Raw genomic sequence first — 17,671 nt, 5'->3', positions numbered from 1 at the left:
AGACTCAGGAGAATGGTTGGACTATGTCTGTTCCTATCAATACAGATGGATCTGTGAGAAATAGGATTCTCTGTACTGCTAGAGACCATTTCAGACAGATGTTTTAAATCCTTAAACCCAGACTTGTACCAAACACCCTCTCCACCGAATAGCAGGCAGGCAAAACAAAATAGTGATTGATTTGCATCACTTGCAGTTAGCCAGTGATTCCTTCCAAACCGCTCAATGTTGAATTTGTGATTTCTGACTTGTTGTGTAATGTTTATGTCCAATGGTGATGAACACCAATACCTTTAACTATAGTTTATCTTCATCTGACAAGGATTGAAAAGGATTTGCCAGTAGATTGTCAAAGTTATTCATGATGATGACTGCTTGTTTAGCTTGTTAGCTAAGATTTTGAAAGTAACATGATCAGTCCAATCAAAGCTATGGTAGATATAACGTGATTTGACATCATTTTATCTGTGGCCAATGACCTTGAGCCTTCTTGGATGGGCTCTTCTAATGTAACTCTATGGCAGAACCCAAGGGGGCTTGAACTGCCTAACTCTCCCTGTACATTCTCCCGAGTGGCACAGCGGTTTAAGGCACTGCATCTCAGTGCTAGAGGCGTCACTACAGACCCGCTGGTTCGATTCCATGCTGTATCATAATCCGGCTGTGATTGGGAGTCCCATAGGGCGGCGCACAATTGGCCCAGCGTCGTCCGGGTTTGGCCGGTGTAGGCCGTCATTGTAAATAAGAATTAGTTCTTAACTGACTTGCCTTTCCGACTTGTTGTGTAATGTTTATGTCCAATGACGATGAGCACTGATACCTTGTATCTATAATTAGCTCTTAACTGACTTGCCTAATTAAATTAACAATAATAATTAATTAATTAATTAATTTACATTATTTAGCAGACGTTCTTATCCAGAGCGACTTACAGGAGCAATTAGGGTTAAGTGCCTTGCTCAAGGGCACATCGACAGATTTTTCACCTAGTCGGCGATTAGAACCAGCGACCTTTTGGTTACTGGCACAACACTCTTAACCACTAAGCTACCTGCCGCCCCTAAATAAAAATAAAAACAAATTCTGCGGTGATATAGTGAGTGACAGAACACTGAGCCAATCACGGCGCAACTAGATAACATTACCAAAGCGTACGCTCTGTATATTCCGCTGGCTGCCCCACCACCCCAGAAAGCACTGAGCGTGGCTGAAACACCTGCATTTAGGAGCTGCCTTACTCAAGAAAGAGAACACGTTTGTATGCGGCTTTATTAACTTAATTTTTTTTAAATATTTTTTTTTACATTGTTTGCAAACTGAAAATCAATGCTAGAAATTCTATGTTTATGTTCTAGGTATTGTATTTCTATGTTTGGCCGGGTGTGATTCCCAATCAGAGACAGCTGTCGCTCGTTATCTCTGATTGGGGATCATACTTAAGTAGCCTGTTTGCCTACCTTAGTTGTGGGATCTTGTTCCGTGTCTAGGCTTGTATGTGTATAGCCTGAGGACTTCACGTTACGTTGTTTCTTGTTTTGTTTATTGAGTTTAATAAACCTGTTCGCATACCACGCTGCACCTTGGTCTGACCCGTCTCTCAACGTTCGTGACAAAATAAAATAAATGATTATTATATATATATATTTTCATCTAAACAGGTGAGGCCCTGAATTGTGTTCATTTCTTGTGGAATTGAAAAAAGTTAGCGTTTAATATGGTTGAAATGTTTACAAACTAGATGCGCTGAAATGAAAGCAACTTCTGACAATGAACACTCGGATTATAGTGATATTATGTCTCATCTCGCAAACAATGTAAAGTGTGTTTAGAGATATAACCTAGAGCCAGGCTTGTTGATTTTTAATCCGAGGGTATCCTGCTATTGAGGGAGTTCTATTACGCTGGCCCGGGTTGAACTGGACAATGGGCCGTCACGTCATTGGGCTAAAGCGGGGAGGGAGGAGCACCCTTCTCAAATCAAACAGTAATCTGCACCCCACGGTCATGTTGTCAACAAAGCAGCATCATGCATCGTCAAGAAACATACAACATCTCTTTTTCCATTAAATAAATGTATGAATTTTCAAACTAGATTTACTTTGGAAGGCATTTAAAGCCTTTTTATCAAAAGCAATCACTTCAATTGCATGTGAAAACACAGAATGCTACTCATTTCTCCATGTGCTTATTTACGTCACTTTTGTTTTGAGCCGACTTTGCCGTCGGCCAGAGCGGAGCACCTGATTCATGCCTGGGAGGCAGCCCGGCTCCAAAAGGAATGCAATCACTTTTCACCCGGTTCAAACTCCTCCCAACGTGGTAACCCGGGCCAGATAAACGAATCCCCTCACTGACACACTTGTTGAATTATGCAAGAGAACAAGACAACACAGTAATTCAGAGGTGACTGAAATTTCATTTTCTTTATTTAAAAAACAAAAACAAAATACCTGATACAATAACAAAATGTATATATGAGTGCATTCTTACATGAAATGAGCGCCGGAAGTTGCACAGAATTTTCACAACGTTGAAGTTTCCGGTCAGCAGACCTGAAATTTGCTCAGTGCCATATTTTTTTTGAGGGAACATTGCTCATCATTACCCGGGAACATGGGACTAATCTGAAATCCTTCCTCGGAATGTATCCTGCCAAGCGGAAGGATAATATATTGGAGTAATCCAATAGCTAACGTAACCGTGGTTACACATGTAAACCTTCGTTTTGTTTGTATAGCTTGTTTGACCCGAGTTGTGTCAAGTCACTCCGGTTCACACTAACCGTGTACAGAAAGTAGTCCGTCATAACTTTTTCCCCACTGATCTTTGTCGATAGCGCCTGCTAAATTCAGGGCAGCCATGTTGGTGAGAGCAGTAGAAACACTTTAGCAGTTCTCCAATGGCTAACGTTATATCTTTCAAAAAAGCAGCGGTAGCAAGGATTATCTAAGTATACTGAGCAGCTCATGTTATAGACAGAAGCATGCTACATGGCAGACGAAAACCCGAACTCATCTCTCGGCACGTCTGGCCCATCCATTATCTCAGCCAATCATGGCTAGCGGGAAGGTTCCTGTCTTTTTCCGTGGGCTCTATGCCAAACTTCGAGGTATAACGTGGTCCCGGTTCCAGGGACATCACTGGATAGAAAAGCCAATATGGCTGCCAACGCAATGCCATATATGGACATGTGTTTGTGATGTCCGAACTCAGTAGCTCTCCTCTCATTGGTCCAAACGATTTGTTAGCTTTTTTTTTTAGCTTGCAACACAGCCATCAAGGCATCATAGATGAGATGAATTGATCATCAGAAATGGTTACAGTTAGATTGGCTAGTTAGTTTGAAAATACATGTAAAGTTTTTTTCAAATAAAAAAAACTAATCTGAATGCGATGCACAAGAGTTCTATTCACAAAACGCTCAGCTGGCGACTGTTTAGCTAATGCTAATTAGCTAGCTACAAATAGCTAGCATTAGCTACAAATAGCTAGCTAGATGGGTGATGCGTATTTAAGGTGTTAAACAGGAACTCTGGAGCTCAGGCCCAGATCAACACTGCATTTATATGGTCTAATGACCAACAACACAATAACAAGAGACTCTATCTGCGCTATTAAGTATAGTAGGGCTGCCTATACTAGGGTTAGTAGGGATCAGGCTTTCCTGACCTGTCATGGCATGAAGGGCATTGGTCACCAACTCTGTTCCTGGAGAGACACAGGGTGTGCAGGCTTCTGTCCCAGCTAACACTATGAGGACTAATACACTGGAGGGTTTGTAAGTGTTGGGCTTGATAACCCCACTGCTTACCCCACGACTCTATCTGGTTGAATAGTGTCTACTCACCTGTTGCAGGTAGGCATGCTATATAATGACTCTACAACATAGCTCCAGGTATCAGACCAGGTATGGGAGGTAGACTATAGGTCTACATATTATAGCCAGGGTTGGATGATGACCACTTAGTATCCACAGAGCAGGTCAGAAGTTACCTTGGATTTAAGGGGAGGGCAATACCTTCACTTGCAACGTCATCGTAAATTAAGACTGATTCTTCAGTGTGTGTTAGCGTTCACCTCTATGGGATCGGTGTCCCGTATACGGGACGGTTGAGCTAACGTGCACTAATGTGATTAGCATGACTGTTGTAAGTAACAGCAAACTTTCCAGGACATAGACATGTCTTATATGGGCAGAAAGCTTACATTCTTGTTAATCTAACTGCACTGTCCAATTTAAAGTAGCTATTACGGTGAAAAAAGACCATGCTGTTGTTTGAGGAGAGTGCACAACAACAAAAAACGTGTCACGGCAACTGGTTTGATACAGTCACCTCTGAAGGTAAATAAGGTACTTACATTCAGTAATCTTGCTCTGATTTGTCATCCTAAGGGTCCCAGAGATAAAATGTAGCATCATTTTGTTTGATCAAATCAATTTTTATATTCAAATGTAGGAACTGGGTTCTACAGTTTGAACCCCTGTTGTTTCTGGCTCCACACCCACCCCGCCAGGCCATCTAGATGTGTGAAAGTTAGTGTATAAGCTAATGATCCATCATGTATGACATTCCTGGGAGTGTGTAAACTTACATTGTGTATTACCATATAATTTTTGTATGTTGTCTATAGTTATGTACTTGAAAATGTATCAATTGACCAATTGGCACATTTGGGCAGACTTCATACAAAATAGTCCAGTATTGCAATGCTTCACTGGATCAATCTGAAACTTTGCACACACACTGCTGCCATCTAGTGGCCACAATCTAAATTGCGTCTAAACTGCAATATTATATTGTGGCCTTTCTCTTGTTTTTCAAAGATGATGGAATAAAACATATATAGAAAATGCATGTTTTTTTGTTTGTATTATCTTTTACCAGATCTAATGTGTTATATTCTCCTACATTAATTTCACATTTCCACAAAGTCTATGCATGTCCTTGCTTCAGGTCCTGAGCTACAGGCAGTTAGATTTGGGTATGTCATTTAGGCGAAAATTGAAAAAAAGGTTCTGATCCTTAAGAGGTTAATAACTGCATTAAATCCTGAAATGTTTAATTGTAAATATGTTGCATGATGTATCTGATCAATTACGTATGTATCTGTTATAGTGTGGACAGTATTTAAATAATTACATTTCATATGTGTTGTACTTACCTGCAGTATAGTATGATTACTATTCATGTGTGCATGGTCATTATTGGCATTGACAGTGACCTTTCCCTATTGATGATGTCATCACCCGGAGTCGGATCTGTACAATGCGACACTACCACATGTTGAGTGGGCTGTATCGCTTTGCTGTATTTGTACCGTTTGTACATGGCTGTACACATTTTATTTCTTAGGTTGAAAGTAAAGGAAAGTAATATTGAAATGCGTGTGGGCATTCCTTGTCAAGTTACGACAGTATGTAATAATATTTCTATATGGAATAGTTCAGGAGCCAAGGAGAGAGGATGCGCGTTGTGAGGAGTGCCGTGGAGAGGAGGGCCGGTGGAGAGGAGGGGCGTGGAGAGGAGGGGTGTGGAGAGGAGGGGCGTGGAGAGGAGGGCCGGTGGAGAGGAGGGCCGGTGGAGAGGAGGGGCGTGGAGAGGAGGGGTGTGGAGAGGAGGGGCGTGGAGAGGAGGGCCGGTGGAGAGGAGGGGCTGTGGAGAGGAGGGGCGTGGAGAGGAGGGGCGTGGAGAGGAGGGCCGGTGGAGAGGAGGGGCGTGGAGAGGAGGGCCAGTGGAGAGGAGGGGCGTGGAGAGGAGGGCCAGTGGAGAGGAGGGGCGTGGAGAGGAGGGGCTTGGAGAGGAGGGCCGGTGGAGAGGAGGGGCTTGGAGAGGAGGGGCTTGGAGAGGAGAGCCGGTGGAGAGGAGGGGCTTGGAGAGGAGGGCCTTGGAGAGGAGGGGCTGTGGAGAGGAGGGGCTGTGGAGGGGAGGGGCTGTGGAGAGGAGGGGCTGTGGAGAGGAGGGGCTGTGGAGGGGAGGGGCTGTGGAGAGGAGGGGCTGTGGAGAGGAAGGCCGGTGGAGAGGAGGGGCGTGGAGAGGAGGAGCTTGGAGAGGAGGGGCGGTGGAGAGGAGGTGCTTGGAGAGTAGAACCGGTGGAGAGGAGGGGCGTGGAGAGGAGGGGCGTGGAGAGGCGGGGCCTGTGGAGAGGCGGGGCCTGTGGAGAGGCGGGGCGTGGAGAGGAGGGCCGGTGGAGAGGCGGGGCCTGTGGAGAGGCGGGGCGTGGAGAGGAGGAGCTGTGGAGAGGAGGGGTGTGGATAGGAGGGCCGGATGAGAGGAGGGGCGTGGAGAGAAAGAGGTACGTTAAGTACCATGTCACCAATCTGAAATGGTGGCAGCATCTCACACTATGCTGTGAGATATCCACCATTCAAAGCACATTGCACAACATGGCCTGGTAGTAGCCTTCACACTGGGAGATTTCATAAGCCGATTGTTTACACTGTGTTAGCTGTAAAAACATTGGGAGAGGATACAGCCCATTCTCCTAACGTTGTTGACCCTGTCATACTATGATAGGAAAGGAGCCTTGTCCGCTGGATACGGCGTGTGAATGACAATCTAGGAATGTTAGCGGGATGCTCTGGCTTGTTTCATGGCTATATCTATTAGACATGACTAGGGCTTTGTCCACAATTTTTATTAGATATTACAAGTTCAAATTCATGTAATTCATTCACATGGCAGAATACAATTGAATTGCATGACAAAAATAAAACTACAAATCTAACATAAATGATCCACTTTTCCCATCTCAGAAAACATTTTAGGAAATGTTCGCGTGAGTAAACGACACGGCGCTAAACAATTACACACAACAATGACTGAACAGCCCAGGGCTATATAGGGGTGGTGATGAGATGATGAGGTGCAGGTGCGCTGGAGGTGAATAGGGTGCGTTGGGTTTCCATTCCTGTGTTTGCTGAGGTGGTGCGGCTCAGACCGGTGGCTCAGTAGACCGGCGAATCAGAGCGCCAGGAGGGGAGCAACGGGAGGAGACGTGACAGAGGATACTACTATGTATGCTATGGCCCCGACTGGTGATCTGGCTGTGTCAAAACTACAGTCAGATTTTAAAGCTAAGCAGGAATCCCTTGCTGATTTTAAAACGTGTGCTTTAATACGAGCAAAATGGAATACATGTTGTTTTTAGACTGTCCTAAGAATGTTCCAGATGAACCACATGTTGACTCATTAGACGGTTCTCCAATTGAACTTGTTCCCGCATCTAAATACTTAGGCATTTGGATTGATATGGACCATGACTTCCTGTTTCACTGTGGTATAAATATGAGGTGACACACAGGCCAAGTTCCCATAGTCATCCATCACTATGGGAAAGACCCGAGAATACAGTAATGATGTGCGACAAAAGGTTGTTGAGCTGCACAAATCTGGAAATGGCTATAAAAAAAAATAGCTAAACGGTTGAAAATGCCCATTTCCACTATCAGGGCAATAATTAAGAAGTTTAAAGCAGCTGGAGATGTTAACAATCAGCACAGTTAGAAAGATATGGCATATAGAAGCAAACCAGATGGACATCATGAAAATGATCGGAGAGGTTGAGAGTAGAAGAAGTTCAGGAGCAAAAAAAAAATGTGTGTGTATATATATATATATATATATATATATATATATATATATATATATATATATATATATATATATATATAATATAATTATTGTAAAATTACCTTTGTCCATAAGGTGTAGATAGTAAGTATAGACCGGAAGTAGAGGCCTGGGCATTGTTGTTCACTAATTTACTCCAAGTAGGGAAAGGATGACGGGGTTGAAAAGTAATAAAGGGGAGTATATATATAAAAAACATGGGGGATTGGAAGTGATGCAGACAATTACATTGATAGAAGATACAATCTATCTGCAATATTAAGCTGATCCATCCCCCCAAGAAAAAATAAATACAAATAATAATAATAATAATAATAATAATAATAATTAAGAAGTTTAAAGCAGCTGGAGATGTTAACAATCAGCCTGGAAGAGGACGTGTGTCTATATTGACCCCACGCACAGCGAGGAGGATGGGTCGAGTCGCCAAAAAATCTCCAAGGATCACAGCTGGAGAATTGCAGTCGTTAGTTGGGTCTTGGGGTCAGAAAGTTTCCAAAACTACGATCAGACGCCACCTACATAACCACAAGTTGTTTGGGAGGGTTGCCATAAAAAAGCCTTTGCTGTCATCAAACAACAAACTCAAGCGCCTACAGTTTGTCAAAACGTTACTGGAACTTTCATTGGGACCGGGTTCTATGGTCAGACGAGACCAAAATAGAGCTTTTTGGAAACTAACACCAGAGGTGGGTTTGGCGTAGACAGAAAGATAGCCATGCAGAAAAGTACCTCATCCCCAGTGTGAAGTATGATGGTGGATATTTGATGTTGTGGGGCTGTTTTTCTTCCAAAGGCCCTGGACAACTTGTTAGGATACATGGTATTATGGACTCCATCAAGTACCAGCAGATATTAGATCAAAACCTGACTGCTTCTGCTAGGAACCTTAAACTGGGCCGTGGTTGGATCTTCCACCAGGACAATGATCCAAAAGCACACCTCAAAATCAACACAAAAACATGGTTCACTGACACACAGAATCAAGGGTTTTGCCATGGCCATTCCAGTCCCCCTGACCTATACCCCATAGAAAACCTGTGGGATGAGCTGAAGAGGAGAGTCCACAAGCGTGGACCTCGGAATCTGAAGGATCATGGAGAGATTCTGTACGGAGGAACGGTCTCAGATCCCTTGCCATGTGTTCTCTAACCTCACTACGCATTAATAGGAGAAGACTCAGAGCTGTTATCTTGGCAAAGGGAGGTTGCACAAAGTATTGAATGAAGGGGTGCCGATAATTGTGGCATCACATTTATTTGAGAAAAAAAATATTTGTTTTATGATAAGAATAAACATTTTCTTTTTTAATTTTACTTGAATTAAAGGTTAGTTTTTTGTGAATATTTAGAACGAAAGACCAGGAGGATAAACAATAAAGAAATTTTTGTTCACACCCCGTTTTGCTCATATTTAACAAAGGGTGCCAATATTAGTGGAGGGAGCTGTATATATGTTTAATGTGTGTTTTATATTGTATTATACAGGGCACATTTGGAAAAGAGACCTAGGTTTCAATATGTCTTCCCTGTCAAAATAAAGGTTCATAAATAAACTCCAGCTCCAGTTATTTTTTTGTGGCCCCGGGGGGGTTGTTGATAAACCTTATAGAGATGAGGAAATCATACCCCTGTCTTTTCTGGAACACCGTTATCAGGTCGCTCTTCCTCTCGCATGTAGTCCAGAAAAGATTGCAGGCATTCTGCACCCGGATAGATGGTTTATGGGGAAAATCATTTAGCAGAAGAGGGTTTGTGGAACGAGGATGCAGTCATCTAACATACATGACACTGCTTAGTGAACCACAAGATATCCTGTCCTTTTTATCAATGTGATCTAATATGTTCTATTTGACAACGTTCTTAGTTAGATTAAGTAAAATTATATTTTAGCCTATATTGTCACTATATCTGTCAAATAACACATTATATTGTACTTGCCAGGCTACTGTGGAATTGTAATGGTCATAATGACATTGACCGATAGACTGCCAGCGTGACAAATGGAACCTCCGTTGTTTCTGGCTCTCATTTTATCTGTCCGGAACTTGGGTTTCTTGTAGACAGAAGTAAATATAATTAAGAAACATCCAGTAGAATAAGAATCATCCTGAACACAGTCTGAATGGTTCTACAGGGCATTACAGCTGTAGAACTCTGGAACAATTATGGAATTCTGGAGATAAGGTGGCTGACAGTTTCGCTGTAACGGTTTTGACTTCAAAGTTATTGTTTGTTATGGATGCCAGGTAGGTTGTGCCTACCAGAGAAAATATTGATTTCTCCTTTTTTGTTTGTGAGGGAGTGAGTCCCGTCTGGTCCGTCAAGTCTACACCAATACAAAGGACTCATGTAAAAGTCAGTATGGAAATACACTTTTCATTGACCCTTAAAACATTGCAAATAACTTCAAAACCACTGTGTTCTTTTGCGTCGGTTGTAAAAGAAATGATCACAACACAATGATCTCTGGTTCCTCGAGAAAAGTCCCGTCCAGCCCGGTAAATGAGTTCAAATCTACTCAAGTGACATCAGTCACGCAAAGTTTGTCCGTTCGTAAAGTGTAGCTTAAACTCAGTCTCAATCACACAATCAAAATCTCAAAGTCTTTTACCACTCAACAATAAAGGTTACCAGAACTCCCAGTAGTCTTCACCCCCAACTGAACACCATCCATCCCCTATATGACTCCATTATTGAACGGCAACTCATAACAACATCCATAACAATAGTTCCCTAAATGTATGTTGCATTTATGTTAGATTTGTAGTTTTATCATGCAGTTCAATTGTATTCTGCCATGTGAATGAATTAAATTATTTGAACTTGTAATATTTAATTAAAAACATTGACAAAGCCCTAGTCATGTCTAATAGATATAGCCATGAAACAAGCCAGAGCATCCCGCTAACATTCCTAGATTGTCATTCACACGCCGTATCCAGCAGACAAGCCTCCTTTCCTATCATAGTATGACAGGGTCAACAACGTTAGGAGAATGGACTGTATCCTCTCCTAATGTTTTTACAGCTAACACAGTGTAAACAATCGGCTTATAATGAAATCTCCCAGTGTGAAGGCTACTACCAGGCCATGTTGTGCAATGTGCTTTGAATGGTGGATATCTCACAGCATAATGTGAGATGCTGCCACCATTTCAGATTGGTGACATGGTACTTAACGTACATCTTTCTATCCACGCCCCTCCTCTCCACGCCCCTCCTCTCCACGCCCCTCCTCTCCAAGCCCCTCCTCTCCACGCTCCTCCTCTCCATGCTCCTCCTCTCCACGCCCCTCCTCTACATGCTCCTCCTCACCACGCCCCTCCTCTCCATGCTCCTCCTCTCCACGCCCCTCCTCTCCATGCTCCTCCTCACCACGCCCCTCCTCTCCATGCTCCTCCTCTCCACGCTCCTCCTCTCCACGCCCCTCCTCTCTACGCCCCTCCTCTCCACGCTCCTCCTCTCCTTGCCCCTCCTCTCCACGCTCCTCCTCTCCAAGCCCCTCCTCTCCACGCCCCTCCTCTCCACGCCCCTCCTCTCCATGCTCCTCCTCTCCACGCCCCTCCTCTCCACGCCCCTCCAAGGTAACTTCTCTCCTGCTCTGTGGGTACTAAGTGGTCATCATCCAACCCTGGCTGTACAAAGTAGACCTATAGTCTACCTACCATACCTGGTCTGATACCTGGAGCTATGTTGTAGAGTCATTATATAGCATGCCTACCTGCAACAGGTGAGTAGACACTATTCAACCAGATAGAGTCGTGGGGTAAGCAGTGGGGACAAGCCCAACACTTACAAACCCTCCAGTGTATTAGTCCTCATAGTGTTAGCTGGGACAGAAGCCTGCACACCCTGTGTCTCTCCAGGAACAGAGTTGGTGACCAATGCCCTTCATGACTGACAGGTCAGGAAAGCCTGATCCCTACTAACCCTAGTATAGGCAGCCCTACTATACTTAATAGCACAGATAGAGTCTCTTGTTATTGTGGTGTTGGTCATTAGACCATATAAATGCAGTGTTGATCTGGACCTGGACTCAGAGCCCAGGGTCTTGGTCCGTTGGCACTAACCCCTGCAACCCAAATAAACCCGTAGCTGTTAGAAACTTGTTGTGTAGATCTGAAAGTGTTGGATAGGTGTAAGCAATATGCTGGCAGCTCAATCTTGACCTCTGATTGGGATTAAGGAAATGTCCTGTTATGGAGTTTTGTTTTTGTATTTGAAATTGGATTTGGTACACACATATATATATATATTTTTATGGGGGGGGGGGGGGGTCTCAAAACGCGCTGCAGATCTGATCTGGACTCTGCAAGACACTGCTTATCTCTGCAATATTGATAATACGTATGTAAATAAGGTATTTCTGTTTTTAATTCTTAATACATTTGCAAACATTTCCAAAAACCTATTTTTGCTTTGTCATTATGGGGCATTCTTTGTAGATTGATGAGGATTTCTATTTATTTAATCAATTTTAGAATAAGGCTGTAACTTAACAAAATGTGGAAAAAGTCAAGGGGGTCTGAATACTTTCTGAAATGCACTGTAGATACATGCAGGTAGTTAGGTATACATGCAGGTAAATATAATACAACACTTTCTAACACTATTTGGTCTGTTTAACACCTTAAATATGCATCACCCATCTAGCTAGCTATTTGTAGCTAACGTTAGCTATTTGTAGCTAGCTAGTCTAGCGTTATCTAAACAATCGCCAGCTGCATCGCATTCAAAAAAATGTTTTTACTTGAAATATTTGTTCAAACTAACTATCATATCTCTATCTATCTATCTATCTATCTATCTATCTATCTATCTATCTATCTATCTATCTATCTATCTATCTATCTATCTATCTATCTATCTATCTATCTATCTATCTATCTATCTATCTATCTATCTATCTATCTATCTATCTATCTATCTATCTATCTATCTATCTATCTATCTATCTATCTATCTATCTATCTATCTATCTATCTATCTATCTATCTATCTATCTATCTATCTATCTATCTATCTATCTATCTATCTATCTATCCATCTACTCATTTCTGATGATCCATTGATCTAATCCATGACGTCTTGACGGCTGTGTTGCAAGCTAAATGCTAAAAGAAAGTAAACAAATTGTTTGGACCAATGAGAGTAGAGCTACTGACGTCACACACACATGGCCATATACGGCATTGCGTTGGCAGCCATATTGGATTTTCTATCCGGTGAACTCCCTGGAACCGGGACCACGTTTTACCTTCGGCATAGAGCCGTATATAATATTTCCATTTACATTTTAGTCATTTAGCAGACGCTCTTATCCAGAGCGGCTTACAGTTAGTGAGTGCATAATTTTTTTTATACATACATATATAATAGATATATCTATATCATAGAGCCTACTCGTATTTACAGTTTTTACAAGTTTGTTATTACGTTTGTTAAAGTTCAATTTCTGCAAAAAAAAACGTTGATAAAATAAAAAACTATTACGTTCAAATGCCTCTCATGTGAAGAGGTGATGTGCGACATACGCTTTAATCTCATGGTAAAACTAATCTACACTGTGGAAAACTAAACTAATAGAAACTAAATATACAAACTAATCTACACTGTGGTAAACTAAACTAATAGAAACTAAATATACAAACTAATCTACACTGTGGAAAACTAAACTAATAGAAACTAAGTATACAAACTAATCTACACTGTGGAAAACAAAGAAAATAAGGTTGGCGTCACGTGGTGGTGGTTAGTGTCATACTATTGGTTAGACAGTTTCCCCTTTAATGAGGTTGACAGTTAAAACTGTCTCTTACATCAGGCTGAGTCACACAGAGGCTCCAGCGGTGAAGTGAACAGACACAAACCTACAACTGAGATAACAGCAGACGTTACAACCGTAGAAGTTACAACAGTAGAAGTTACAACCGTAGAAGTTACAACAGTAGAAGTTACAACAGTAGAAGTTACAACAGTAGAAGTTACAACAGTAGAAGTTACAACAGCAGAAGTTACAACCATAGAAATTACAACAGTAGAAGTTACAACAGTAGAAGTTACAACAGTAGAAGTTACAACAGTAGAAGTTACAAGAGTAGAAGTTACTGCATTTGAGCACAAGTCTGTAAAGATGTCAGAGGCAAACTATGGAAACAGAGATGGATTTAAAGGCAAAGCACCTAATGAAATGAAGACCATGGATATTGATGATTGTATATACAGCAACGAAACACCCATCAAGCCCTGCAGGAAGGATGGAGTTGGTGATCAACCATCAGGTAACAGTTTATCCTGGTATAGTGCTTGATACTGACACATACGTATACCCCTACACACACACACACACACACACACACACACACACACCCACACCCACACCCACACACACACACACACACACACACACACACACACACACACACACACACACACACACACACACACACACACACACACACACACACACACACACACACAGACACACATACACACACACACACACACACACACACACACACACACACACACACACACACACACACACACTGTTGCTACTGTCTATTATATATCCTGTTGCCTAGTTACTTGACCCCTACCTCCATGTACAGTTCTTTCAGAAAGTAACGTTAGTGTCACGTCTTCTCCATTTTGCTCGTATTAAGCACACGTTTTAAAATCAGCAAGGGATTCCTGCATAGCTATAAAATCTGACTGTAGTTTTGACACAGCCGGATCACCAGTCGGGGCCACAGCATACATAGTAGTATCATCTGTCACGTCTCCTCCCGTTGCTCCCCTCCTGGCGCTCTGATTCGCCGGTCTACTGAGCCACCGGTCTGAGCCGTACCACCTCCGCAAACACAGGAATGGAAACCCAACGCACCCTAATCACCTCCAGCGCACCTGCACCTCATCATCTCATCACCACCCCTATATAGCCCTGGGCTGTTCAGTGTTGTGTTGTGTGTGATTGTTAGTGTCATGTCTTGTACTCGCTTGTTGTTGTTCTCTTGCTCAGTGTTAAAGCAAACCTTTACATTGTTGATTCCTGCGTCCTGCCTCTTCATATCCTCAGTACTGCTTGCTACATAAATAGATCCGCTAGCCTATTAGCGACGTTATGACTGACTTGTGATCATTGCCCTTGCTAGTTTGATTGTATTGACATACCCAGCCTTAGTTATATTTATTTGTTTTTGTCCAGAATATTGAAACGGTGCATCTTGAATGTAGTCAGCAAACAATATACCAGGCCAGCTGTGATTTACAACCAGATAGCAATATTTTTTTTGGTGCCCAAAAGTTCCCAAACGGCCCACCCAGTGAAGGAAAGCCACCCTGTGTGAATATATTTCACTTGCTTTACGATTGTGTTGTCTACTTTGTGAATGATTTCTCTATTGTACTACATAATTGATAAGTCGCATACCTCCATGATACGCATCAGTAGGGATTAAAAGTGAGTATACCACTGAAACAAAAGTGGGCGTATCCCCTCCACTACACCACTGGCCCTTTGTGTTTTACAAAAAGTCTCTTACATGAGTGGTTACGGTTGCTGTCCTTTAAGAATCACGAACCTGTCACAAACTGAAGGCCTATAGGTTTGCGCAAACATGTCTGTAATAGATAAGGCTGTTAAGATATTAATGTATCAAGAACGGAGTGTATATACAGTGGGGAGAACAATTATTTGATACACTGCCGATTTTGCAGGTTTTCCTACTTACAAAGCATGTAGAGGTCTGTAATTTTTATCATAGGTACACTGCAACTGTGAGAGACAGAATCTAAAACAAAAATCCAGAAAATCTCATTGGATGATTTTAAAGTAATTAATTTGCATTTTATTGCATGACATAAGTATTTGATCACCTACCAACCAGTAAGAATTCCGGCTCTCACAGACCTGTTAGTTTTTCTTTAAGAAGCCCTCCTGTTCTCCACTCATTACCTGTATTAACTGCACCTGTTTGAACTCGTTTCCTGTATAAAAGACACCTGTCCACACACTCAATCAAGCAGACTCCAACCTCTCCACAATGGCCAAGACCAGAGAGCTGTGTAAGGACATCAGGGATTAAATTGTAGACCTGCACAAGGCTGGGATGGGCTACAGGACAATAGGCAAGCAGCTTGGTGAGAAGGCAACAACTGTTGGCGCAATTATTAGAAAATGGAAAAGTTCAAGATGACCATCAATCACCCTCGGTCTGGGGCTCCATGCAAGATCTCACCTCGTGGGGCATCAATGATCATGAGGAAGGTGAGGGATCAGCCCAGAACTACACGGCAGGACCTGGTCAATGACCTGAAGAGAGCTGGGACCACAGTCTCAAAGAAAACCATTAGTAACACACTACGCCGTCATGGATTCAAATCCTGCAGCGCACGCAAGGTCCCCCTGCTCAAGCCAGCGCATGTCCAGGCCTGTCTGAAGTTTGCCAATGACCATCTGGATGATCCAGAGGAGGAATGGGAGAAGGTCATGTGGTCTGATGAGACAAAAATATAGCTTTTTGGTCTAAACTCCACTCACCGTGTTTGGAGGAAGAAGAAGGATGAGTACAACCCCAAGAACACCATCCCAACTGTGAAGCATGGAGGTGGAAACATCATTCTTTGGGGATGCTTTTCTGCCAAGGGGACAGGACGACTGCACCGTATTGAGGGGAGGATGGATGGGGCCATGTATCGCGAGATCTTGGCCAACAACCTCCTTCCCTCAGTAAGAGCATTGAAGATGGGTCGTGGCTGGGTCTTCCAGCATGACAACGACCCGAAACACACAGCCAGGGCAACTAAGGAGTGGCTCTGTAAGAAGCATCTCAAGGTCCTGGAGTGGCCTAGCCAGTCTCCAGACCTGAACCCAATCGAACATCTTTGGAGGGAGCTGAAAGTCCGTATTGCCCAGCGACAGCCCTGAAACCTGAAGGATCTGGAGAAGGTCTGTATGGAGGAGTGGGCCAAAATCCCTGCTGCAGTGTGTGCGAACCTGGTCAAGACCTACAGGAAACGTATGATCTCTGTAATTGCAAACAAAGGTTTCTGTACCAAATATTAAGGTCTGCTTTTCTTTTGTATCAAATACTTATGTCATGCAATAAAATGCAAATTAATTACTTAAAAATCATACAATGTGATTTTCTGGATTTCTGGATTTGAAGTGTACCTATGATAAAAATTACAGACCTCTACATGCTTTGTAAGTAGGAAAACCTGCAAAATCGGCAGTCTATCAAATACTTGTTCTCCCCACTGTATTTGGCCTGGCGAAGCGGTTTTATGCTGGTCTCAGGAAGAAAAGTACGAGTCCTCACTGTCCAAGACAGAGTCAAGACCAAAAGTACAAATGTATCCAACATCGAGCCAAGCACGAGACACTGTGTGGTCTCGAGACCGGATGAGTACTACAACACTGGTATTCAAAATGGACAAAATCTACCCACAATACCCCATAATGATGCAGTGCAAACATGTAAGACATTTTAGCACATTTTTTGAAAATGAAATATCTAATTTACATATGTATTCACACCCCTGAGTCAATACATGTTAGAATCACCTTTGGCAGCGATTACAGCTGTGAGTCTCTGGGTAAGTCTCTAAGAGCTTTTACACACCTGGATTGTACACTATCTGCCCATTTATTCTTTTCATCTGTCAAATTCGTTGTTGATCATTGCTAGAAAACCATTTTCAAGTCTTGCCATAGATTTTCAAGCAGATTTAAGTAAACTGTAACTCTGCAAACTTCTTGTGGCCTTGCGTTTTAGGTTATTGTCTTGTTGAATGGTGAATTCATCTCCAAGTGTCTGGTGGAAAGCAGACTGAACCAGGTTTTCGTCTAGGATTTTGCCTGTGTTTAAATCCAGTCAGTTTCTTTTTTTTCCTGAAAAACTATGGAGAGTGGTACTCAGTAATGTGTTGTATTGGATTTGTCCCAAACATAACACTTTGTATTGAGGACAAAATGTTAATTGCTTTGCCACATGTTTTGCATTATTACTTTAGTGTGTAGTGTCGAGAAAACGAT

The 17,671-nt window shown here is 42.5% G+C and overlaps 1 protein-coding gene across 2 annotated transcripts in view; it reads left to right on the top strand.

The window, feature by feature from the left end:
- The window catches only part of LOC311124922 (uncharacterized protein), a 50,338-nt gene that overhangs the window by 14,482 nt on the left and 18,185 nt on the right, over positions 1-17,671 (top strand). Inside the window, exon 1 of one of the 2 annotated variants that reach the window (XM_084199017.1) lies at positions 13,496-13,913. The exons of the other annotated variant lie outside the window; for it this stretch is intronic. Within the exon in view, the coding sequence (XP_084055143.1) occupies positions 13,766-13,913 (148 nt within the window). The 5' untranslated portion in view covers positions 13,496-13,765. Of the gene's footprint in view, positions 1-13,495; positions 13,914-17,671 lie in introns of those variants that run through there. 2 annotated transcript variants of the gene reach the window in all.

The sequence above is a fragment of the Coregonus lavaretus genome (assembly GCF_964263955.1).
Source record: "Coregonus lavaretus genome assembly, contig: HAP1_SCAFFOLD_1242, whole genome shotgun sequence".
Classification (NCBI taxonomy): Eukaryota; Metazoa; Chordata; class Actinopteri; order Salmoniformes; family Salmonidae; genus Coregonus; species Coregonus lavaretus.
Note: the sequence above shows the minus strand (reverse complement) of the source record. Positions and strands in the feature narration are given on the sequence as shown.